General features: G+C 47.8%; 2 protein-coding genes across 7 annotated transcripts in view; both read left to right on the top strand.

Moving 5' to 3' along the window:
• LOC139164537 (flavin-containing monooxygenase 1-like) overlaps window positions 1-19,566 on the top strand; it is a 43,381-nt gene extending 23,815 nt beyond the window's left edge. Inside the window, 2 exon segments of the mRNA XM_070746808.1 lie at window positions 7,712-7,784; window positions 16,197-19,566. Coding sequence (XP_070602909.1) covers window positions 7,712-7,784; window positions 16,197-16,539 — 416 coding nt within the window. The 3' untranslated portion in view covers window positions 16,540-19,566.
• A 4,158-nt stretch (window positions 19,567-23,724) lies between these two features.
• Window positions 23,725-26,765, top strand: part of LOC139164521 (dimethylaniline monooxygenase [N-oxide-forming] 4-like) — a 46,607-nt gene continuing 43,566 nt past the window's right edge. The window contains exon 1 of one of the 6 annotated variants that reach the window (XM_070746773.1): window positions 23,725-23,835. The gene's annotated coding sequence lies outside the window, so the exon portion shown is untranslated. Of the gene's footprint in view, window positions 23,836-24,244; window positions 24,414-26,765 lie in introns of those variants that run through there. The other 5 variants (XM_070746776.1, XR_011558630.1, XM_070746777.1 and 2 more) reach the window with 5 other exon arrangements.

The following is a 26,765-nucleotide window of genomic DNA, read 5'->3' as shown; positions in this document are numbered from 1 at the left end:
GGAGGAGGTGAGGGGCAGCTGCATGAGGAATTAGAAGTAGACAAAATAAATTCCTTTTAGAATTTCAAGCTCATCTTTTGCCAACACCAGGCCAGAAGAAGATTGGTGTGTATGGACCTGGTGGCAGAAAATTAGTGGTCCATTTGACAGACTTGTATATGTGGGACAGTACATAAAAACATAAGAATAGCCATGCTGAATCAGGCCAAAGCCCATCGAGTCCAGCATTCTGTGGCCCACCAATTGTCCATGGGTATCTTGAGCAGAAAGAGAAGGCAAGACCCTCCATTTCCCATGATCCCCAACAAATGGTACTCAAGGGAATCCTGCCTGCCTCAATAACCACCAATACACTTGGCATCCATGAATCTGTCTAATCCTGCCTTGAAGCTATCAAGGCTGACAGCTGTCATGACCTCTTCTGGAAGTGAATTCCATAAACAAATGACCCTCTGGGTGAAGAAATATTTCCCTTGATTTGTTCTCACTTTCTTACCTATGAGCTTTAGGGAGTGTCCCCTTGTCCTAGTATTGTGTTAGAGAAAATATTTTTTTTTATCCACCTTTTCTATCCCATGCATGATTTTATACACTTCAATCAAGTTACCCCTTAAACGCCGTCTTCCAAGGCTGAAGAGACCAAGGCGTTGCAACCTGGTATCATAAGGGAGCGGCTCCATTTCCTTTATCATTCCTGTTGCCCTTTTTTGTACCTTTTCCAGTTCCATTATATCCTTCTTGAGGTGTGGTGACCAGAACTGTACACAGTACTCCAAGTGTGGTCTCACCATCGATTTGTACAGAGGCACTTACTGACTTATTTTCGATTCCCTTCCTAATCATGCCAAACATGGAATTTGCTTTTTTTACTGCTGCTGTGCACTGGGTTGACATCTTCATCCACAGGAGAATGAACTGTAACCTGGAAGTAGAAATCCTGGGGAAAACAGATCCGGGTTTCTCCAAAGGCATGCCAAGATGTCTCTAAGCATATATTGGAATTTTGAGGAAATATTTGCCTTGGACTCTGATTTAAATTTAGATGTTAGTTGGAATGCTGACATTAGGCATATGAAAAAAAGTTAATCCCTGCAAGTTGTTGCCTGTGTTGTCATCCCTTAAATAGGCAAGCCTACTCTCAAGGAGACCTCCTCCTGGGGAACCGCTCCTGCCTTTTGGCAGCTCTCTGTGCCCGTGCATTAAGAATAGGCTACTCCTCTTGTTCCTCGTCTCTAATGGGAGGTTCAGGAGGCTCTGAAGGCCCTGGCTGAATCTCTGCCTCTGGCACTAAGTCCTATCCAGCTTCCTCACTGTCTGACTCAGGTGACAGCTGCACAAGCCACTGGCACATCTCCACACCAGTCTCTTCTTTGGTGGAATCCACTACAAGCTACACAGGCTGCTGGTGGACCACAACAGGGTCCACTGCATCAGGTATTATAGTCAGCCCCTGTACTTATCAGAATATAGAATCTGGTCTATCTCATAGTGCCATTTCCCTCCCACCCAGATAGGATGGGGTGCCTGGACTGGGAGGCTGCTATGGGTTGCTTTTGCCTAACAGTGGAGGGAGTTTGAGTTTCACTGTAACTGGGTGGATGACTCTTATGATTGGGAATGGCCCTAGGAACTTTGGGGCTAGTTTCCGGCAAGTACCTTGAGCTTCGTGTATTTCATGGAAAGATACCCTTTGTCCCCCATCTGAAATTTCTTGTCAGCTTGTATTTTGTGTCAGCCACCACCCATAAGGTTGTCTGAATGTTTTCCCACACCTGTTGCCATTCTTGCAGACTCATTTCAGTGGGCGGCTCCCATGGGCACTCAAGTATCAGAATGAAGTCAATTCCATTTGCTACTCAGAAAGAGGTGTACACTGTGTTGTTATACACCATTTTGGCAAATGGCACTAACTCAGCCCACTCTTTTTGTTGATATCAGACAGAGCAAGAGAGGTACTCCTCCACCATTGTGTTGGCTCTTTCAACTGCCCCATTGGTGGTTTGGAGAAACGTGGAAATCAGGCCTTGGGAGGACCCCACCATCTTCAGGAAGTTGCACCAAAACTGGTTGTGAACTGTACCCCCCTGAATGGAGATTATTCTTCCTGATATGTCATGCAGGTAGTATTTGTGAATCAAAAACAAATTTGTTAGCCTCCTAGCTGAAGGGAGGCCAGTTAATCCCTTCACCCTTTAAATGGTTCCTGCTCTACTGCCACGGCTCCACTCTGGACAACAGAGTGATGATAAAAACTAAACTAGGTATTTTTTGATAGTAACTTCCCACCAAGAGTAACCAGCTTGCTTTCAGTACCATCATAGACAAACAGTAGATAACCAGCTCGACCAAGGCCATTACTGACAATGGTATTACTATCATATCTCAGAAGTTAATAATTACCGTATTTTTCAGAGTATCAGATACACCTTTTTCCTCTCTAAAAGAGGCTGAAAATTTGGGCTCTGAATGTAGCCTTTTTCAGCCCTAACTAGGTGCTAATTATCTTTCCAGCTCTTACTTGCAGGCTTTTTCATTGTTACTTTCTCCGAAGGCTGTTTTTCCAGCCCTAAGTCATTGCAGGCTTTTTTAAATAGCTCTACTTTCTCCGAATAAGTTTCTTTCTAGTCCAAACAAGGTGCTAACGATATTCCCAGCTCTTGCAGGTTCTTTCGTTGTTACTCTCTCCAAATAAGGTTTTTTAAAGGCTCTAATCAGGAGATAAAATAATGTGCTGAAGCTTACCAGACTAAGGAAACTAGCCAGATGAATATCTGACAGACAGATCCCACCCCCATTTTCCTCCCCCAAAATTAAGGTGCATCTTATACGGTGCGCCATATACTCCAAAAAATACCCCCTTCTGAAACACTAACTAGATAGATACTTACTTGTCCTTAGTGGTTACATCCTCTAAACCTGTGACGGCAAACCTATCACATGCATGCTAGAGGTGGCTTTCAGAGCCCTCTCTGCTGACCATCACCCCAGGTCAGATCTCCATGGCATTTCTTTCATGATCTTCTGTTTCCATAAAAATGATGAAACACAAGCACATGAAAGAAAAAGATCTTACCTCTTGCCATGCTGCTGGTATTGTTGATGTCCCAACTCCCACCAGCCAGCTGATCTTTGAGTCTCTGCTGCGCATGCGTGCAAGTATGGGCAGCAGGGGGGACAGTATGGAATTCAATTCCATCACTGCTGAGTGTGCACGCACCAGGCATGCACTAGAATCAGCAATTTTTGCCAAACTCCCAAGGTGTGAGGGACATTTGTGTGAGATTCAGCTTCTGTGCATGTTCAGCAGCCGAATCTGACCACCCCAGCCAGCAGCACCAGCGCCCCCCACCCAGTTCTGGCTCCACAGCATGCTGCATTCTCTTGGAGTGGTGATGGCAGCTGCCCCAAGAACTCGTGGCCTTTGGGACCACAGCGCTGGAGGCCCAGCCCAATGCCACTCTCCACCAAGCCCAGACCCGGGTGAATTGGCTGCTGCTCAGAGGGCGAGGGGAGCAGATAGAGTGCTCCTCCACCGAGCCAGATCTTCCCTCAACCCATGCCCACTTCTGCAGGCTGATGGCCTGATGTGGTTTGACGCATGGGCTGCCCTCCTTCCCATATCCCTACCCTGCTGCTCCATGGTGGGGAAGGCGGTGGAGGGAGCCCCAGGACCATGCAAGCTGCCGGCCACTGGGCTGGCGCTTCTGCTTGGCCTGGCTCTGGACTCCCTCCATGGACCCCGATGGTGCCATCCATGGCTCTGCCCAGGTGCCAAGGAGGATGCTGAGCTTTGCTGGTCAGGGCCCAGGAAAGCCTGCTGAGAGCAAGATGGCTGCTGGTTGGGCAGAATGGGGCCTGGGCAGTGGCCAAAGCAGCAGAGAAAGATCTCCAAACCATCCAAGCCCGCCTCTCTTTCGCCCCACTCTTGGAAGAGACAAGTGCCGCAGGAATCCCGGGGGCTGTGCCAGGGAGGGCCGAAGCCTGGAAATGGAGGGGCTCCAATAACTAGGAGAAGGGCTGGCCAGTGACACTTCTGAGGAGAAGGCAAAGCAAAGGGAGCTGTAATGGAGTCCAGCAGCTCAGGCCATGGCAATGGGATGGGTGAGTGAGTCTGAGTTGCCTGCTGCAGCACGAGAAAGCACAGCAGAGCTTGGGCCAGCTGCCACAGTTGTTGGAGCTTCACTTGGCATTTTCTTGTTTCCACCATGGAAGCAATGAAATGCCGAGTGAAACAACAGTGGCAGCCAGCCTGAGTTCCACTATACTCTCCCGCACTGCAGCAGGCATCTCAGGCTGCAGCGATAGGGTGGCCGAGTGAGTCGTCCCATCTCCACGGTGAGAGATGCCTGCTGCTGCATGGGAGAGCACAGCTGCATGGCCAGAGCAGGAGGGGGAGGTGCCATTTTTCAGTTGCTTGACTTTTCTGCATGCGCAGAAGCAAGGAAATGCCAAAAATTGGAAAAATTGTGCATGTGCTTCAGCATCTGTGCATGCACAACAAGCTGAGGGGCACACGTGCGCACCCACACATGTGCGCACACACCCCCTCCTCACCGGAGCATTCCAGTAGGGCCGTGAAAACCTGCCCTTTACTGCATGCGTGCATTATGGTGCATGTACGCATTCAGACACACACCTTTCAGTTTGGAGATGCACACACATGAAGTTTGGGCACTCGGTGTCTAAAAGGTTCACTATCACTGCTCTATACATTTTTATATTTTTGACTTAGAGGATTTTCTCTTGTTGTTTAGTTTTTGAAATTATCCTACTTTATTAATCTATTAAATACAAACTTGTGTTCATCTTGTGTGCTACTTGGCTCTGCTTACTCAAGCGAGTTCACCTTTTTCTGCCTTTAAGGGGGCTATTCTAATTTCATATATTTCCATTCAATTTCCAGAAAACCTTCCTTTCCAAGGAAGTTGCACCCCAGTGGTGGGTTGCTACCAGCATGGTCCACATCCCCAAACCAGTAGCAGAGATGGTGGGAGGCTCCATCAACCTGCCCCAGACACTTCTGCACAGAAGTGTTATGTGTACGCATGAGCACACACGTGAATTAGTAATGATGGGATTTGCCACACATTACTGTTGCACCTATTACATACTTCAGATGCCGATATAAAAGCATTTGCAATCAAATAAAAGCAGAATGCCTTAACTACTACAGCAAACAAGAGGAAAACCTCCTACGCACCAAATCTAATAGAGCTTTCTACAACTTTGTCAACAATAAACTCAAAGACTCTAGACCTATCCCACCTCTCAAAGAACCCAACAACAAAGAATACCACAATGATTCATCCAAAGCCAACCTCCTCAACTCTTTCTTTGGCACTGTCTTTGTTAACAGCAATGGCTCATCCCCCAATTTCATCAATCGCACCTCAAACTCCCTGAACGACCTAACCCAAGTAGACTTCACTGAAGACCGAGTTGAAAAAGCATTACGTGACCTTAAACCTTCTCTACCAGTCAGACCAGACGGTCTATGTGCTTACTTCCTAAAAAAGCTCTCTTCTGCCATAGCTGAACCACTAAGCATAATTTTCGAAAAATCCTTCAGAACCAGCACACTTCCTAAGCTATGGTCAAAAGCAATGGTCATCCCCATCTTCAAAAAGGAGACCCATCTCTTGTCGATAACTACAGACCAATTTCACTATTCTGCATCCCATGCAAAGTCATGGAATCAATTATAAATAAATCAATTACTCTCCATCTAGAAACTAATAATTTGCTTTCTAACAAACAATTTGGTTTCAGAAAAAAACTATCCTGCAACCTGCAGCTCCTCCACTGCAAAAATATATGGACAACTCATCTAGATCAAGAGAAATCTATAAATGCAATTTATATCGACTTCTGCAAAGCCTTTGATTCAGTGGTCCATGACAAACTACTCCTAAAACTCAAATCCTATGGCATCTCAGGATCCCTCCATAGCTGGATTACAGCATTCCTGTCAAACAGACAACAAGTGGTAAAATTAGGAAGCCCCATCCCAGTTAAAAGCGGTGTTCCCCAAGGTAGTGTACTGGGACCAACGTTCTTCATTCACTCCATCAATGACCTTTGCGATTACATCACAAGCAACTGTGTCCTCTTCGCCGATGATGTAAAACTCTTCAACACCACCGATAACACAACTACTCTCCAAAAAGACCTGAACTCTGTTTCTGAATGGTCTAACACATGGCAACTCCAAATATCAACTAGCAAATGCTCTGTCCTACACATTGGGAAGAAGAATCTGAACTTCAAATATGAACTGAAAGACCTCGGTATACTAATAACAAAAGATTTAAGTGCCAAAGCCCACTGCAACAACATAGCCAAGAAGGCTTCAAGAGTTGTAAACCTAATCCTACGTAGCTTCTGCTCTGGCAATCTCACACTGCTTACCAGAGCTTACAAAACTTATGCCAGACCCATCTTCGAGTACAGCTCATCTGTTTGGAACCCATATCGCATCTCAGACATTAACACCCTTGAAAATGTCCAAAGAAACTTCACCAGAAGAGTCCTTCATTCCTTCACTCAAAATAGAATACCCTACGAGACTAGACTTTCAATCTTGGGCCTAGAAAGCCTAGAACTAAGACACCTTAAACAAGATCTAAGTATTGCCCACAAGATCATATGCTGCAATGTTCTGCCTGTCGGTGACTACTTCAGCTTCAACCACAACAACACAAGAATACACAACAGAGTTTAAACTTAATATTAACCACTCCAAACTTGACATATTTTACAAAATATGACTTCAGTAACCAAGTTGTCGAAGCGTGGAACTCATTACTGGACTCCATAGTGTCATCCCAAACCCCCAACACTTTACCCCTAGATTATCTACGGTTGACCTATCCAGATTCCTAAGAGGTCAGTAAAGGGTGAGTACAAGTGCACTAGAGTGCCTTCCATCCCCTGTCCTTTTGCTCTCCTATATCTCCTTTACCTTTCTTCTATTCCTATATCTCTTCTTCTATTCTTTCATTGATATGTTCTATTACTAAATCTTCTTTTCTATTCTTTCATAGATGTATTTTACTATGAGTATCTGATCTATAACCTTCATCATGTATTTTACTATGTGTGTGTGTATGTATATATATATATACCCACTAAAACTCTTATTGTGTATTGCAATAAATAAATAAATAAATAAATAAATAAATAAATAAATAAATACATACATACATAAACAAACAAACAAACAAACAAACAAACAAACAAACAAACTGAGGCACCAACTTCTAACTTCTATCTCCTTAAAGCCATTTGTTTACTTTATCTCTTCACTCTTGTTTACAGAGTTGAGATGCAGGAAGGGGAGGCCAATTCACCAAATCAGAGGCTGCAACTAGTTTCACTTGTCAGTGTTTGGATGGTGGTTTTTTTTTAAGATTAAGGTAAAATTTGTAGTAAGAAGCCTTGGGGTGGCAACTTACATCTATTTCAATTCTCAGAATATATCTGTAAGGAAAATAAACACACCTTCAAGTGTCATTTTAATCCAATTACATGATAATGTATCATTATCATTTCCATTTGGGCATTTTTTTTATTTTCTACATCTTTTTTTGAAAGACAGCCTGTTTTTTGTTTGGTAATAATATTCCATTAAGGTTATCATTTACTTGCTTTGGTGCAAAAAAAATAACAACACCTTTCTGAAATATTGCTGAAACATTGTCTTTCCTTTCAGGTTTGTGTAAATTGCCTCCACCCAAAACCATGATGAAAGAAATCAATGAAAAGAAAAAAAACAAAGTCAACCCGTAAGTCTTTTTATGTAATGAAGACCATATTGAACCAAATCTCCTTGACAGGGAAAATAATGCACTGCAATTATTAGCTGGCCAGCTTCCAGCTTATGTTTGATCTTTGGAAAACACTAAAAACTTTATACAACGTAAATGTTGATTGCTGATATTTTTGTACTGTATGCCTGATAAACAATCTAATCCAATGATGATTAACTTTTTTGACAACAATATAATACAAAATATTAGGACAGCTGAATTGATGGATTGATTCTGTTTACACTGGCTAGCGTTACAGGCTGAATGTCTAGTAGCCTTTACCAAGCTGACTTTCACTATGTCAAGGGGCAAACAAAGCCATCTTTAAAAAGGTTTTACAAAGGAGCACAGTTCTCACTTTTAACAGAGAAGCAGCCTCTTGTCTTCATTCAGAGCTGCTCCAGGGCCTCCCTCACAATCTGGACTAATATTTTGATGGCTGGAAGATGTTCTATGTGGGCACAAGAGCCCCTTTCAGATACTGGAAATATTGGTTTAAATTGTGCTGCCTTCATACATCTGTGAGGTGAATTGTGTCGCGTCTGCTGTATGAGGCAAATAATAGTATCTCACACATTGCTAAGTTTTTGCAGGAGAGGCGGAGTAACGACATGGACACAAGAGCTGGATTTAACTGGGTCATTTTTATTAAATTAAATTAGCATAATTTATTCAAATAAATTAGCATAAATCAGCATAAAATTTGCATAACCACTATGACCCAAACAATGGACCTGCAGGGTCAAACAATTGCTTCCGGGGCGGAAAAGTTACATCACATAAACTTCCTGGGCAACTTATGGGCGTAGCTCGATGCTAGTCCAGGTGAGGGACCCTCACCTGAGACCCTGCCATGCCTTGCATGAGGGGGGTCACGCCGGCTAACCCCTAACAGGGGACTTAAAGGTGCGTGACCCAAATACAGGTTCCCCCCCAATTGCTCAGGTCGCTTCCACCACAAGCTTGGAGAGAACCTGTCAATCATCCCCAAAGATGCCCAAGGGAGAACACCAGTTGCTAGACCACCACCCAGTTTTCCGCCCCTAACCTGCCTACCCAAATGACCAAAGGTAAGCCAATCAGCCTAATAAATGCAAGCACCCCCTAACCACACATCCATCATCCCAGTGTGGAATGGGCGAAAAAACAGCCCTGCGAACAGGCAGAGCCGCAAAAAATTCCCATTCGGCCCCCCTATGGGCGACCCACCTTAGCACACTGTAAAATAGGGAGGGCAGGCAGGTGTCTGCTCGTGGCAATGGTCTGGGCGAAAAGGCAGAGCCTCGGGCCCGCTCGCCCTTAAATAGGGCGAGCAGGCCCCGCCCGGACCAATCAGCAGCCGGGCCTCAGCAGGCCCAACTCTCGGGCGAAGTCTTGCGTCGCGAGACTTCGCCCGAGAACAAAGATGGCGGCCGCAATGGGGTCCGGTGTCTTCCCGGCCCCTCCCGCAAATGCCGCCGGCGGGTAAGTCCTCCGGCGCTATTGCAGGAGAGGTGGAGTAACGACACGGACACAAGAGCTGGATTTAACTGGGTCATTTTTATTAAATTAAATTAGCATAATTTATTCAAATAAATTAGCATAAATCAGCATAAAATTTGCATAACTACTATGACCCAAACAATGGACCTGCAGGGTCAAACAATTGCTTCCGGGGCGGAAAAGTTACGTCACATAAACTTCCTGGGCAACTTATGGGCGTAGCTCGGTGCTAGTCCAGGTGAGGAACCCCTCCCTCACCTGAGACCCTGCCATGCCTTGCATGAGGGGGGTCATGCCGGCTAACCCCTAACAGGGGACTTAAAGGTGCGTGACCCAAAGACAGGTCCCCCCCAACTGCTCAGGTCGCTTCCACCACAAGCTTGGAGAGAACCTGTCAATCATCCCCAAAGATGCCCAAGGGAGAACACCAGTTGCTAGACCACCACCCAGTTTTCTGCCCCTAACCTGCCACGGAACGGGGGTTAGATCTCTATCTTGGCCCCCAACTCCCCCCTCTAGCTGCGCCAGCTCACGCAGAGACCGCTGCAGGTCCTGTAAGAAAATGGCGTTCCCCTGTTCTGACAGGTGAACGCCATCGGCCCGGTAAAGCCACGGCCGATCTACAGTGATGAGGGGATGGGCCACTACAACCCCACCTGAGTCCCTGACTACCCTTCCCAGGGCCTTATTGCCTCTACACCTGACCCGGTGAATGGCCCTAAGGGAAATGGCGACCCACAAAGATCCCCGAGAGGATTGAAGACCGCACCACATGCATGGCGGGCCACACAGCGTGAAGCCACCGCAGGCTTCCGCAAGCCTGGCAGGTCCCCTACAGACCCCCAAGCAGGTACCGGTCCTTGCCCGAAGAGCAAGACCAGCGACTGGGGTGCAGCAATGGGATGCCGCCCTCCCCGAACAACTGGGCGTAGCCATGGGATGCCACCCACCCAGCACCGCCTGGGCGCAGCAATGGTATGCCGCCCTCCCAGTACCACCTGGGCGCAGCAATGGAATGCCGCTCTCCCAAGACCACCTGGGCGCAGCAATGGGATGCCGCCCTCCAAGTACCACCTGGGCACAGCAATGGAATGCCGCCCTCCCAGGACCACCTGGGCGCAGCAATGGGATGCCGCCCTCCCAGCCATAGCGGTAGAAACACCCGTCCCACCGCACACCCCTCCTCCCCAACCAGGCAACAATGACCCAGCCACCGCGACGGCAGGGTCCCACTTCCCGGCGGTACCTAGTTGCTGAGTGGTCAGTGGAGCACAATGACCCAAAGCAACACCGTCGGTCGCGTCCTGGCGGGGTTGAATAGAAGGGGACCAAAGGGAGCCCTGGCCTAAGATCTTACCTCAGACCCTCAACTGGCCGTTCGTACCCTAAAACAGGCCGTCAACCGCCGGCGGTCGGCATCCCCGAATCCTCTGTATCGAGAACGCCGTCACCGCACTAGAGGCGGCGCCACCACGGAACGAGCGTTCCCCAAGCGGCGGGATCCACGCTTGGCCTGGCCAAACCCTGTACTCCAGAACCCACCCGACTAAGGCAATGAGATGGAAGGCCAAAAGGACCTAGCAACCTGCGGTCAGGCCCTGGCCCAGCCTTCCCGCATCTTCACCATGCGGAAGTCACCATAAATCAACAAACCAGCCCCCGCTTTAGACAAAAGGCGAGGCCGGCCAACCTGGGCCTCAAAGTCCTAACTGAAAGGCCACACTGCCTAAGCTGGACACAAATATGGCCAGGTACACAACTGGGGCAGGCAAGTTATAGGGGTAACCCGTATCCTGCCTGAACTCCCCGAACTCTGCACCTGTCTGCTGCTAAGCCTCCAGAGTGCCAGGCACCACAGAGAGGGCAGTAGCCCAGCAGACCTTTACACTCCACTGCTCGGGAGCCCCCCCAGACTCCAAAGGTGGCCGGGGAACGCCTCCGGCGACTCTCGAGCCCACGGGGCCAGGGTCCGAAACCTGGACAACTGACCACGGGACAAGGCGTCAGCGACCCCGTTATCCAACCCGGGGACATGCCTAGCCAAAAACAACGTGTTTAGGGACAAGGACCTGTGCACAAAATGGCGGACAAGCTACATGACCCTGTCGCTCTTAGAGGACAGGGCATTCACCACATGGACAACCGCTAGGTTGTCGCACCAAAAATGCACAATCTTGTCCCTAAACTGCTCCCCCCAAAGCTCTAAGGCCACTATCAAGGGTAAGAGCTCTAAGAAAGTTAGGTCCTTAACCAGAGAAGAGCACTCCATTCCGGAGGCCACGCCGACCAGCACCACTGGTCACCTAACACTACCCCAAAACCGCAAGTCCCCGCAGTATCGGAGCAGAGCTGCAACTCCGCTTCCAAAAGAAGCTCGTGCCTCCAAAAAGACAAGCCATTAAACCTGTCCAAGAACTCCTGCCACACGCGGAGGTCAGCCCTGAACCCCGCGCAGAGGCGGGTACGATGATGGGGCAAACGGAGCCCCTTCATCGCGTTGTACAATCTCCTTGAAAAAGCCCTGCCTGGAACCACAACCCGACAGGCGAAATTGAGTATCCCGGCCAGTTCCTGGAGCTGCCGGAGAGTGACCTTCCGGCAGCCAAGAACCTCATCAAGCTTCCCTTTAATTTTAAGTAACTTATCGAGGGGCAATCTAGAAGATTGCTCCTCTGAGTCCAATTCAATACCGAGGAAGGTAATCTTGGTAGCGGGGCCTTCGGTCTTCTCGGAGGCTAAAGGCACCCCCAACTGAGCACAAAGGGCTGCGAAGTCCCGCATTAGAGCAAAACATTGCTCCGAACACGCAGGCCCCACCAACAAGAAATCATCAAGGTAGTGAACGACCGAACCCAGACCACTGTGTCTCCTGAGCGCCCATTCCAAGAAGGTACTAAAGCTCTCAAAAAGAGAGCACGAGACAGAGCAACCCATGGGTAAAGCTCTGTCCACCTAATAACCTCCCTCAAAATGGAAGCCCAACAGCTCAAAGTCATCTGGGTGTATGGGGAGGAGCTGGAATGCCGACTTAATGTCACATTTACCCATAAGGGCTCCCACCCCACACTTCCTAACCATAGCCACGGCAGCATCAAAGGATGAGTACCGGACTGAACAAAGCTCGTCAGGAATGCAATCATTCACTGACTCCCCTTTTGGAAAAGACAAATGGTGAATCAACCTAAATTCACCACTCCCCTTTTTGGGGACCACACCTAGGGGGGCACCCTAAGATTCGGGAAGGGCGGCTCCGGGAAGGGCCCAAGGACCCTGCCCTCGGCCACCTCCTTCCGAATCTTTTCTCTAACAATGTCTTCATGTCCCACAACCGACCTGAGGTTGTCGGACATGAAGGCCTTCCTAACCCCCACGTAAGGGATCCTAAATCCCTTAGAGAATCCTAGCAAGAGAGCGGCCGCTCTCGAGCGAGGGTGGTAGTCTTTTAACCAACCCTCCAGCACTTGTAAATTAATTGGGCTGGGCCCCTTTACCCCCAGCTGGTGGGGGAGGCTTTGGGGGACCCCAAAACTTCTTTTCCGCCCCCTTCTTGAGGCGGGGACACACGGAAGAGGCATGGTTCCCCCCACAATTACCGCATGCATGCTTAAACCTGCAAAAGGGACGAAAACACGCCCCCTTTGCGGCAAACTCATGGCACGCCTGGGAAGCCTTTTTTATTATTTTTATTTATTATTTGGATTTGTATGCCGCCCCTCTCCGAAGACTCTCCCCGCCCCCCCGCAGCCGCCTTGGCTGGCGTGGAAGACACGGGCTCCTCTTCCATGAAGTGACCGCTGTCGGTCCTGTCACAACCTTCCTTGCCGGACATATAAGTGGCCTGGAACCACACGTCTGGGACCACCATATCCCAGGGCAAGGAAGGGTCATGGACTATGCGCATCCGAAACCCCTTATCGTAATGCCTCCAAATGGTACCACCGTACTCGAAGTTAGCCCTGGCAATTAAATCAATGTATTTAAGCAGAGCAGCAGCCCTAGCCGGCTGCCTCTGAATCACTACAGATGCGAAAGTCAAGAAAGCGTACAGCCAAGAGCTGAAACACTTTGTGACTTTCGTTTTCTTCACCTTTTCCCTGGGCACGACATCTTTGTCCTGCTTGGGGACCTCCCTATTTAATAGAGAGAAGAGGTCCACATACTCCCCCCGCCAAATTGCCTCCTTCACCGATGGGTGGAGGTGGTACCCTAACGGTGTAGCAGGCAACCCACAAGGGATGGCCCCGGGCTTGATGCTGGCGAACGGGTCCCACACGGTGGAGACCCCCGTTCCCAGCACCCCTAGTCCCGGTGGATACACTAAAGGGGGCGGGGGCATAATAGCAGGAGCAGGAGGGATCCAACCCCCCACCCCTGCCCCAGGTGGGAAAGCCACCCTCGGAGCTACAGCCGGCGGGGCCGGCAGGGCCCAAACTTGACCACATGTGCCTAGAGCGGACCCCAAAAAACTACTGCCACTTCCCAATGCAGGCGGGCTAAACCCCGGACCCCGCACGGGGAGGAGCGATGTATTGGCTAAGTGTGGTGCAACCTCACCTGCCCCAAATGGGGTGGAGGACATCCACGGAGGGCCCATACGAGCGGGGCCCTGGAATGTCAACATCTGCCCCGACTGGGCCATCTGCCCAGCCTGGGCCATCTGCCCGGTTTGGGCCATCTGCCTGGTTTGGGCCATCTGCCCGGTCTGGGCCATCTGCCCGGTTTGGGCCATCTGCCCGGTCTGGGCCATCTGCCTGGCCTGGGCCGCCTCTTCTTCTGGATCCCTTCCCCAGGCCGCCGATGCAGCCAGGGGGAGCCCGCCTGGGCCCGTTCCGGACCACCAGCGCTCCAGGTCATCAAGCCTCTCCAGGACCCTGACCCAAGAGAGAGAGGGAGAAACCTCGGGTTGAGGGGCTGTGGGCATAAATCCCACCGCCCCTTCAGACGGGACCACCCCATACCAGCCCAAGCCCGGGCAGAAGGCCTCAAAGCCCTCCTAGGCCGCACCACCGGTTGGGCCGGGGGGGCCCGAGCTTGCCTCTTCTTTGGGGCCATACCTTCACAGTTAATATAACACAATATTATAACCTGACCCAAAAAAGGCCTGAGCCGGGAGCAAGGCCGGCCTAAGCACAGTAGGCCTAACACGAAAAAAGGCCAATCCCCCCCCCCCAGCAGTGGGAGCAAGGCCTCACTGCCCACCGCTACAGCAAGGGGGCCTGGAGGAACTAGCCTACCCAATGGCCCTTATGGCGCGAAACAACACCCCCCCAACCACGAAGGGGAGACCAGGCCGCACCCCCCCAAAGGGCACCCCCCACACGCCCCCGATCCCGGGGACAACCGGAGGGTCAAACCGGAGCAGAGCTCAGCCGATGCTGGCTCCGCCACTTGAAAAAGCAGCTCCTGCCGCCCACGATGCCGCCGACACTGCGAGAGGCCTTCTCGCCCACCAAGACAGGCCACAAAATGGCGGCCGCGCACGAGGCCGCACACAAAATGGCCGCCGCGAGCAGAACTGACAAGCGTCTGCTCGTGGCAATGGTCCGGGCGAAAAGGCAGAGCCTCGGGCCCGCTCGCCCTTAAATAGGGCGAGCAGGCCCCGCCCGGACCAATCAGCAGCCGGGCCTCAGCAGGCCCAACTCTCGCCCGAGAACAAAGATGGCGGCCGCCATGGGCCCTGCAAACGCCGCCGGCGGGTAAGTCCTCCGGCGCTATTTTTAAAATCAGAAAAACAAATAAGTGGTAAGTATTTTGGTTCATCTAAATTAAATCATAACAATTACAATACAGTGATCCCCCGCTCGTTGCGAGGGTTCCGTTCCAGGACCCCCCGCAACGAGCGGGTTTTCGTGAAGTAGCGCTGCGGAAGTAAAAACACCATCTGCGCATGTGCAGATGGTGTTTTTACTCCCACAGCGCTAGCGAGGAGCCGAAGATTGGGGGCGGCGCGGCTGTTTGCCGCCGGCATGGAGGGCTTCCTAGCAGCCCCCCAAACCCGGGTTGGGGGTCCGGGGGGCGCTGGCTCTCGCCGCTTTCGAGCTGAGTCCGGGAGCAAATTCGCTCCCGGACTCAGCTCGAAAGCGCCGAGAACGAACGGCAAGGAACGGCTTTTCCACGCCGTTCATTCTCGCCGCTTTCGAGCTGAATCCGGGAGCGAATTCGCTCCCGGACTCAGCTCGAAAGCGCCGAGAACGAACGGCAAGGAACGGCTTTTCCACGCCGTTCATTCTCGCCGCTTTCGAGCTGAATCCGGGAGCGAATTCGCTCCCGGACTCAGCTCGAAAGCGCCGAGAACGAACGGCAAGGAACGGCTTTTCCACGCCGTTCATTCTCGCTGCTTTTGAGCTGAGTCCGGGAGCGAATTCGCTCCCGGACTCAGCTCGAAAGCGCCGAGAACGAACGGCAAGGAACGGCTTGTCCACGCCGTTCATTCTCGCCGCTTTCGAGCTGAGTCCGGGAGCGAATTCGCTCCCGGACTCAGCTCGAAAGCGCCGAGAATGAACGGCGTGGGCGGGCGAAGGGCGGGCGGTAGCGAGGAGTTTGCGTGGGCGGTGGGGAAACTCCTCGCTGACGCCAGCAAGAGGGGGAAGACTCAGGGAAGCCACCCAGCAGCTGATCTCCCGGTTGCCATCTACGCATGCGTGCCCACGGGCACGCATGCGTAGATGGTATTTTGACTTCCGGGTTGAAAAATAGCGAAGTACCCTGTTCGCAATGGTTGGGGACGCAATAAACGGGGGATCACTGTATATTGTCTCCAAACAGATTTGTAAAAAATTTAAGTTTTGGAGGAAACTAAATATTAAAGATTCAAAGAAAAAGGACAAAAATTTCCAAGCCAGGCTGTGTATTTAATTTACTAACTGTACATATTTCCTGTCCCTTCCTTTGTGCTATTTGATTAAGGTTTGGCTTGTCCTTTGATGAAGTCCTGAAAACAGATTGCATTGTGTACTGTGATGAACTTGGTTCTTTCATTGGTATAAAGCCTAGTGTGCCAGCTCTACTTCTCAAAGATCCCATACTAGCAATGAAGATTTTCTTTGGCCCCTGCACTCCCTACCAGTATCGTCTGACTGGACCCGGAAAATGGAATGGGGCCAGAAATGCCATCCTGAACCAGTGGGAACGAGTTCTGAAGCCTATAAGAACCCGAGTTGTGGAAGATTCCTTGAATTGCTTCTCTTGCCTATTGAAAGGACTTGCCGTATTTGTTATCTTGGTTGGAATTTACCTTTGTTTCAATTAGTTTTTGCATTCCACTTTGGGACAACCAAGGTGCAATTTCTCTTTTTAAAAAGAACATGGTACTCCAAGTACCTCTACAAAAAATTAGAGTTCCCTAAATGTTACTACAAAATATGAATTTGAATGTATTACTTGACCAGATAGAAATCAGATTAATTACTATTACTATAATTAATCATTTGGAAGGCTCTCATGCAGGAATTAACTTTTTCTTCAGAATATGTGACCAATAACTGTACAAACCTCCCTCCACCATTAATGTCTTGTTTTGACTGCAAACATAAGAAAACTAAGCTAAGAGGTTTGTTTGAATGTTGCCTTTATTTTAATTTTGCTTTAATGAACATAATAGTGTCTATTTACAGAGCTGATTAGAGAATAAGTATATAAAAAAGTTAATTGTGTGACTTGACATACTCTAACCAAGTCAGCCTCCCCAATCTACTACTCCCCAGATATTTTAGACTATACCCCAAATTATCTTATATGGCTAGAAGCAAAGGATTGTAATCATTTAGCATTTTGGTAGCAATATCTTCCTACTTTAAGTAGCATACCTATTGATGCTCTATTTACACAAAAAATGATTGCATATGTTTGCCTACCATATGTATATATGGTAATAGATACATATAGCAATAGCACTTAGCAATAGCACTTAGACTTATATACCGCTTCACAGTGCTTTACAGCCCTCTTTAAGCGGTTTACAGAGTCAGCATATCACCCTCAACAATCTGGGTCCTCATGTTGTCATGTGGGTCACCCACCTTGGAAGGAGGGAAGGCTGAGACAATCTTGAACCTGGTGAGATTTGAACTGGTTTACTATAGCCAGCAGTCAGCAGAAATAGCTTGCAGTATTGCACTCTAACCACTGCGCCACCAAGGCTTTGTTTTAACACACATATTTTTTATTCCTTCCCGAGATGTTTGCAATGCCAGGGCATTAATTTACTCCATTGGACATTGTACTATTTTTTAAAATATTGGAAACTTGTCGAGAATATAAGATGACTCAGAACTTTCAGCATTGCTGAACCTGGTCCCTTGGGAAATGGAACATGAAAGTAATATGATTCCTTAATCTGGCAACTAAATTCAGAGTTTCATTTTACTGTGATGAGTAATGGATATTGGCATATGCATTTTAGCTATAATTTTCTCAAGGTTCAGTCATCACTGTTAGTAATCATATATAATGGGAACTATATTCTTAAAAAATGTGAAAGAAAATTGACAAAAATATCAAGCTTCAGAACTCTCAACTGAAATTTCATAATCATATCTTAGATAAACTAATATTCATGATATCAGTTTTAATAGCTATGCTTATTAAAACCATTTTTCTATTTCCTTTTATGTTTACCATATATTGGTGTCTTCTCCAAAGAAATTTGCACTACATTAAAAATATTTAAACTTTAATTTCGTTACTAGTGCTTGCAGTGAGTAGTATAGTTTTGGTACTGAAAAATTTATTCTTCTTAAGAGTATTCTCAAAAACTTTATCCACTGTCATAATTCAAAGGTATTGATTTATTAGCCTTTTTAATTGTTAATTTAGTTTTTATACGTTAAATTGATAAGACTATGGCCTTGACAATAGGTACCGTTGTTGTCAAGATATTATGCCTTGCAAATTGCACTATAAATGTTTTAAATAATATCATATGAAATATATGTTTAATATCACTGAACCCTTGCTGTCAGGTATGCTATAATAAACAAATTCTACACTTTAAATAATTACAACTACATTAACAATTTTAAATGCCATTGCATAATAATTAGCAACAATTTCTATTTTTATTCATGATAACAATTATGGTGTGGAATAGATTGCAAATTTCAAAAGAAAAAAGTTTAAAATGTTAGATATAAAAACATGGTGGGTGAAATAATCCATAAGAAAATGGTGACCTACAAGAAGAAAGAAGAAAATTGATTGTTCTCTCTCCTAATACAAAGGAAAATGCAAGGCAATTCAGCAAGAAATATAACTGGGGGACCATGATACTTGATGATGACCTTTGAACATGGATAATGTAACTCGTGAACTTAATGGATTTCTCAATAGCTTTTGATAGCCTCAACATAGAAAGAATAGTGGTAATCATATCTATCAAACTAACCTCTTGGTCCAAGGAGGAATGGGGAGAACTACTTTATAATAATGTTTCTTTTTGAGAGGGAGATTTTTGGGGATAAGAAAAGAGATTATATCAAAAGTCTTCCACTGTGTTACACCATAGAGGTCAACGCTAACATCCTTATTTAGCATTTACTATGAAGTTAATTGGTATCATTGGTTAGCAGGTAATATCCAGTTGAATATCACAACCTTGGACCAAGACAAAAAATGCATATAGTAAGTTCTGCCTGACAAGACAGCTAAGCAGTAATTAAGTTTGAAGTAAAACACACAGGCTGGAGTTTTAGTAACACAAAAATATATTTCAATTAACAAGTTGGCTGAGAACCGTAAGTATGGTTTATTACCAAAGAGTCTGAGTTATCTTGTTGGTGTTAGTGGGGAGTCAGAGGTCCACCCCTAGGCCCATACATTGTGGGTGTCGCAGGTGTCTGTCCCCCCTACTATTTAACATTTACATGAAGCTGCTGGGTGAGATCATCCATCAACATGGGGTGAGATATCAACAGTACACTGATGATACCCAGCTATACATCTCCACCTTGTGCCAATTCAGTAAAATGGTGGAAATAATGTGCCAGTGCCTTGAAGCTGTAAGGGTCTGGATGGGAGCCAACAGTCTCATGCTCAACCCAGACAAGACCAAGTTGCTGTGGGCATTTCCTCCTAAGGACCATTCTATCTGTCCATCCATTTTTTTTATTAATATTGCTTCTTCATTGCTTATTTGACCCCTATGACAATCATTAAGTGTCGTACCACATGATTCTTGACAAATGTATATTTTATTTTATGTACGCTGAGAGCATATGCACCAAGACAAATTCCTTGTGTGTCCAATCACACTTGGCCAATAAAATTCTATTCTATTCTATTCTATTGCTCGGGGGGGGGGGTTGATCCCCTCAGATAAGTCCTCCTGGATCCACAGTTGAGTCTTTATGACCATCTCTTGGCTGGGGCCAGGAGGACCTTTGCCCAGGTTCACCTGGTATACCAGTTGTGGCCCTTTCTGGATCAGGAGGCTTTATTCACAGTCACTCAGGCCCTCATCACCTCCCATCTTGACTATTGCAATGTGCTCTACATGGGGCTGCCCTTGAAGAGTGTTCGGAGATTGCAAATAGTCCAGAATGCTGCCGCACGAACTGTCTTGGGTGCACCTCTGCACACCTATATAACACCTATACTCCACGAGCTGCACGGGCTACCAATTGGTCTCCAGTCACAATTCAAGGTGTTGGTTATTATCTATAAAGCCCTACATGGCTTAGGGCCAGACTATTTACAGGGCCATCTCCTGCCGTATACCTCAATATGATCGCACAGGGTTTGCCTTCTCTGGGTCTCGTCGACTATGCAATTCAGGTTGGTGGTACCATGGGGGAGGGCTTTCTCTGTGGCTGCCCTGGCTCTATGGAACCAACTCCCCCCTGATGTCCATACTGCTTCCACCCTGCTGGCCTTCCAGAAGGCTACAAAGACCTGGCTTTGCCAGCAGGCCTGGGTGCCATGAATTGTACATCTTTCATGGCCAAATTGTATTGAATGGTATGTATATTTTGATTGGATTGCTGAGTTGTGGGTTTTAACTTGGGTTATTGTTTTAATTTGTACTTGACTTCTTTTTATTGTTAACTGTACTTTTTATATTGTTGTAAGCTGCTCTGAGTCCTTTGGGTTTGGGTGGCATAGAAGATAGATAGATAGATAGATAGATAGATAGATAGATAGATAGATAGATAGATAGATAGATAGATAGATGATAGATAGATAGATAGATAGATAGATAGATAAACCAATAAACCAATAAACCAATGAACCAATAAACCAATACATAAACAAATAAACAAATAAATAAATCTTCAAGGCCAATAACAAATGTCCAAAAAACCCCAAGGTTTGTATAATAACTGAGGCCTTATTCAAATATGAAGTTTTAATAGGAACACATGCCAGCAGAGGCAGGTACAGGCTTACAGATAAATTCAATACACAGGCTTTTATACAGCTAGCTGCCTGAGGCAGCCACCAATCAACACAGAGAAACTTTCCCGCTTACAATGTAACTGGGGCATACGCGCCCAATCAGCACCCTGGATAGGGACCAGCGAACATGGCTCTAGCAGCCAGCTGTTACTATGCGGACACTTCAGTTTGTAAATAATGTCTCCGAACTGGGCTGAAGCAAAGGTACTCACTATGTTTGCAATAGCTGCAGTCTTTCATAAAGCAATTTCCCAAAGGCTAGGTTTCTCCAAGAAAGCAGGGATATTGGATTAGAGAAAACTCTGGATCTGTTTCTCTTTCTCTGTTAAACCACTAACGATAACTCCTGCAAAGAACACTCCCACAAATCTCCCCTTTTATGCATGCTGCATAATTCCCTATTACTCTCAGCTGTGATCAAGATCTCCTCCTGCATTTGTGCATCTGTTCCTCTCTCCCCCTAATCCTTTGCACACACACATTCAGGATTGCATCATTAATCACCCCCTCCTCATCTGACTCAGCAAGATCCTAGCTGGGGGTTCCAATGGCATTGCGAGGGCCTCCACCTCTATCTCTCCAGAACCTTCAGCGTTCATCTCTCCTTCCCCCTCACTGTCTGAAATATCCGATAGCCACACGGGTCTCCAATGCTCAGACAGACCTGGCTCATCTGGCTCAAAATCCATTATCAGAGGAGCTGGCTGTGATCCAACCACAACACAGTAGATGTCCTATTCTGGTGTCTGGAAGCAATTTGTTTCTAGATTGGGAAGAAACAATCAGATTTAATCCCAACACTACAGAATTCCACTAATTCTGGGGGTACAGAAATCTTGCTGTTCCTGGGATTTTTCTTTTAAAGTAGTGTGGGAAGCACATATGCCTACCCGAAGAATGAATTATTTTAGGAGATATTAAAAAGGCAAGATAGAATATTTCCCCTAAAGGAGAAATGGGGGAAAAACCTTAATGGAGGAAGAAACCAGTCCCCTTTTCCCTGCCCCAAGCAGAAACTGAGAAGGACAGTTTATAGAAATGCAGGAAGACCAAGTCAGGCAGAAACTTTGGATAAGCAACAACATCAAGCTAAAGGTTGAGAAAATTAGCTCAGACAAACATCTAGAATTTGCATTTTCCCCTTTGCCTATAGAGCCAGCCATGACCCCTACATGACCCCATAGGAATCTAGAAGATATAAACCCCACCCACTCTAAACTCCGTTTTGTCAGCTGTTTCAGAATCACATGTGGTTGATGGTGGTTCTGCTTTATCAATCAAGGGAACCTTTCTTTCCAATCAGCCTCCAGTCTCCATTTTATTTCCAGTGCTTTTCTCCTGGCTTAGAACTGAACCTGTGATTTTTCTTCTAACAATAGCATTTCCCTTCTTTGTGTGAAATGTTCATAATCTGGGACTTGCCCTGGAACAAAGCCATTGGAAAGACTGAGGACAATCACTCATTTCCAACGAACCAACTCATCTGTTTCCAGGAGTCACAATATCTGAGGATTGCAATTAAACCCACTGACATTACTCAGATAATATCTGCCTGCTGTAAACATTTACAAGAGAAAAGCCTTTTGTGGGTACTGAAAAGCCTGAATTATTTCTCAGTTTGGGGCTGTTAGTCAAGTCAAATGCAAGTTACAACTGGTGTAGTATTCAAGGGGGAAAACAATGCATGTCTTTATATAGATGCTACTGGAATTTCCCCTAGGGCCATTCACCGCAGGAAAAGAATGAATAAGGCTTCGGGTAGGGCAATCAGAGAGTTAGGTGGGGTAGTGTTGCCCTCATCCCCACGTCACCATAGTTCAGCCATGGCTTTACCGGGCTGTCAGTGTTCACCTATCAGACCCAGGGAACACCATCTTCTTACAGGACCTGCAGAGGTCACTGCGCGAACTGGTGCAGTTAGAGTGGGGAGTCAGGGGGCCAAGATAGAGATCTGACCCCCACTCCGTGGGAGGTTAGGGGCGGAAAACTGGGTGGTGGTTATGCAAATTATGCAAATTTAATTAATAAAATGACCCAGTTTTAAATCCAGCTCTTGTGTCCGTGTCGTTACTCTGCCTCTCCTGCAATACCGCTGGGTGTCTTCATCCCCCAGTGCTTTTGCGGGAGGGCTGGGGGACACAGCTGCCGGCATAGCCGCCATTTTGGGAGAAGGGCCGAGATCTCGCGAGGCTTTGCGAGATCTCAGCTGAAATATCGGGTGGCTTGGGCCTACCCGGTCACGAGTCCGGGGAGGAGCCTGCGAGCCTTATATAAGGGCTGGCAGGCTTGGGCTCTGCCTTTTCGCCCCGGACTCGGCTGAACAACAAACACCCACCTGCCCGCCTTATCTTGCAGTGTGCCACTTGGGGTCGCCCTATAGGGCCGAATAGGAATTTTTGGCGTTTTTGGCATTTGCCAAGATCGTTTTTTCGCCTATTCCACACTGGGGAGAGGGATAAGCGTTTAGGGGGTGCTTTGCCCCTGTTTAGGTTAATTGGCTTACCTTTGGTCATTTGGGTAGGCAGGTTAGAGGCGGAAAACTGGGTGGTGGTTTAGCAACTGCGTGTTCTCCATTGGGCATCTTTGGGGATAATTGACAGGTTCTCTCCAAAGGCTTGTGGTGTGAGCGACCTGAGCAATTGGGGGGAACCTGTCTTTGGGTCCCACACATTTAATTCCCCTGGTAGGGGTTAGCCGGCGGGACCTCCCACATGCAAGCGCATGGCAATGTCTCAGGTGAGGGAGTGGTCCCTCACCTGGATTAGCATGGAGCTACGCCCATAAGTTGCCCCGGAAGTTTATCTGACGTCATTTTCCACCCCGGAAGCAATTGTTTGAGCCTGCGGGTCCTTGTTAGGGTTATAGTTAATTATGCTAATTATGCTAATTTATTTAAATAAATTATGCAAATTTAATTAATAAAATGACCCAGTTTTAAATCCAGCTCTTGTGTCCGTGTCGTTACTCCGCCTCTCCTGCAAACCTCTCCACAAACTTTCGCCTAACTGTGGATTATGCAATGCTGCTTTCTATAAAGCTGTGTGAAGAGAGTCTGCCGTTTACAGCGAAGTTAGTGAATTAAAGAGGAAAAAATAATTAATTTAATTTATGAATTAAAAAGGAGAAAACATTCCTCTCATACCTCCTATTTAAGGCATGTACAATAATTTTCTTTACTTCCCCCACCCCTAAAAAAGCTCTGTGAAAGCAGCTACTGGAGGGAACATTTTAACTCTCTTCTCTAAACTCTCCCCATTTCTTCTCTCTCTTAATTCCTGCCAGATGAGTCAAAATATTTGGACAGCATAAACATAAGTGATTTATCTTTTCCTATTTAGGTCCTCCTCCACACTAAAACTTCTTGAAATACTGCATTTATGCTGCTGCAGAAAAAGATATCTGAAGCATTTTTGTTTCTTAATCACAGTTGTAACAACAAATTTTAACTCTTGTTCCTTTGTTTGCCCTGTGCTTGTGATTTTTGCCTCAAGTCAAATAAATTTGCACACGTAAGTTCTGCAAATGTTCATTAATCAACAACTCAGTTACATAAATATTGCACAGGGGTATCCTGCAGGATGCAGATATCCTTGTGATCACAGAACAGTGTGGGCAAAAACTTTTTAGGAAGCAAAATAAAGGAGCTGGCTGCTATGAAAACAGGAAATAGTGTGAAATGAATATGATTTTATTTGCTAAAAGTATGCTCAGAAAGCAACTTCAGAAATACTGGTAAGTTATGGGGAAAATGTAAGGAATATCCTTCTGGTTCGGTTCCAAGTGGGGAAAAACACTGGAAGCATGGTGAATGCTTGGAAAGATGGTTTATTGATAGATAGCAGGACCATATGGTCTGAAGTCTTGGGAAAAAGGAGAATCACATGCCTTGAAGATGTTGAAGGGGAAGAGAAGGGCTGAGATGCTGGGAGTGCCCTAGTTTAATACCCTCGGTTGGGCCCCATCTTAAGAGTTTCCTATTCCCGTGTAAGAATGACGGCGCCGGACTTACCCGTCAGGCAGGCTTTGCTGGAGGGACCGGAAGACACCGGACCCTCATGGCGGCCGCCATTTTGGATCCCGAGTGAAGTCTCGCGAGGCGAGACTTCGCTCGGGATTTCGGGCCTGTTTGGCCCGGCTGCTGATTGGTCCGGGCGGGGCCTGCTTGCCCTATATAAGGGCGAGCAGGCCCGAGGCTCAGCCTTCTCGCCCGGACAGCAGCCTCGAGCAGACACATGGCTGTCTGCTCGTGGAGTCCTTTCGGCAGCCGCGTGGGCGGCCGCCTCTTTTGGAAGCCTCGTCGGAGGCTTGAGGTGGCTGCAGCTACTTGGAGCAGCTGGGCGAAAGCCCCATCCGTGGCCGGCGGTCTGCCCCTCTTCTCCCGCTTCGTGAGAGGCGGCCGAGGGTTGCGGCCGCCATTTTGGAAGCCTCACCGGAGGCTCGTGGAGCGGTCTGGGGGGCTTTGGGTCCGGCGTGAAGGCCGGGTCTGTTTCGGCCCTCTATTTTGCCCTGGGGGTGATCCTTCTGGTCGCCTCCTCGGGACCGTGGGGGATCGGGCGGGGGGGATCGGGTGGCACCCCCCCCGTTTTGTGGCCCCAGTATAGGGGGCAGTTAGGCCCTTGGCGGCAGCTCCTTGCTGCTGCGCTGCCTGTGCGGGCAGAGGCCATTTGCTGCCCTCTTGGCATTACTGTGTAAAAATAAGAATGAGATAACACATTAATAATAATAATGAAACTGATTATATTGGTAATTTTGGTTAACGCGATTAATATATTTATATATATATATATTATGAGCAGACAATTATTTAAATATTTATATAGAAACATAGAAGTCTGATGGCAGGAAGAGACCTCTTGGTCCATCTAGTCTGCCCTTATACTATTTGCTGTATCTTGTCAGGATGGATATGTGTTTATCACAGGCATGTTTAAATTCTGTTACTGTGGATTTATCTACCAAGCTGCTGGAAGTTTGTTCCAAGGATCTACTACTCTTTTAGTAAAGTCATAGTCCAACTTCAGTCATGTTATAGTCAAATATTGATTATTTCATATTATGGTAGCCCCACGGTAGCTGTGCCTTGGAGGGTGCTGAGGCCCTTGGCCAGGGCTAGCCAGGAAGGGGGCCCCGGTGGGTCCTGCTGTGGGGGGATACGGTTGGTGACACCCGGGCCCAGTTTCTTGGGGGGGGTTTGGGGGGGCACCTGTAACCAGGTCTGCCCCCCCCTCACCGGCTCGTACTGCAGGGACACAGGCCCCTGGGGCAGCTCTTTTGCTAGGGCCTGGTGTGTTGGGGGCGGGGGGGGGGTCTTGGACCCCGCCAACGCTGGCAGTAGTGCCTCCGCCCCTTTTGACAGCTTACCCGTAGGGGCCAGGGGTATTAGGTATGGGGGCCACCACAGTGTGGGACCCGTTCGATGCATGTCAGGGCTTTGCTGCAAAGGGGCTTCTTTTCGCCCCCTTTTGTAGGTACAGCCGTGCGTGAGGGAGGGCGAGGTGCCCATGCCACTTCGGTGTGCCCCTGCCCCTAAAAGGGGATGGTTAAGAGGGGAGGGGGTCCAGGGAACAAACCCCACCTACTGGGAGAAAATGGGTCCAGCCCAAGTATTTAAGCACGCTCGAGGGTTGGTTGAGAGACTACCACCCTCGCTCGAGAGCGGCTGCTCTCTTGCTAGGTTTCTCACAGGGATTTAGGATCCCTTACATGGCGGGTAGGCAAGCCTTCGTGTCCAACAACCTCAGGTCGGTTGTGGGACACGAAGACATTGTTCGGTCCAAAGTAGCGAAGGAGGTGGCCGAGGGGAGGGGCCTGGGGCCCTTCCCGGAGCCGCCCTTTCCGAATTTTGGGGTGTCCCCATTAGGGGTGGTCCCCAACAAAGGCGAGTGGTGAATTAGGTTGATTCACCACTTGTCTTTTCCTAAAGGGGAGTCAGTGAATGATTTAGTTCCTGACGGACTTTGTTCAGTCCGGCACGCATCCTTTGATGCAGCCGTGACTATGGTTAGGAAGTGTGGGATTGGAGCCCTTATGGGAAAATGCGACATTAAGTCGGCATTTCGGCTCCTCCCCATACACCCAGACGAC

The sequence above is a fragment of the Erythrolamprus reginae genome, chromosome 3 (assembly GCF_031021105.1).
Source record: "Erythrolamprus reginae isolate rEryReg1 chromosome 3, rEryReg1.hap1, whole genome shotgun sequence".
NCBI classification, from domain to species: Eukaryota; Metazoa; Chordata; class Lepidosauria; order Squamata; family Dipsadidae; genus Erythrolamprus; species Erythrolamprus reginae.
The sequence above is the reverse complement of the archived record's forward strand: the minus strand, read 5'-3'. Positions and strand labels throughout refer to the sequence as shown.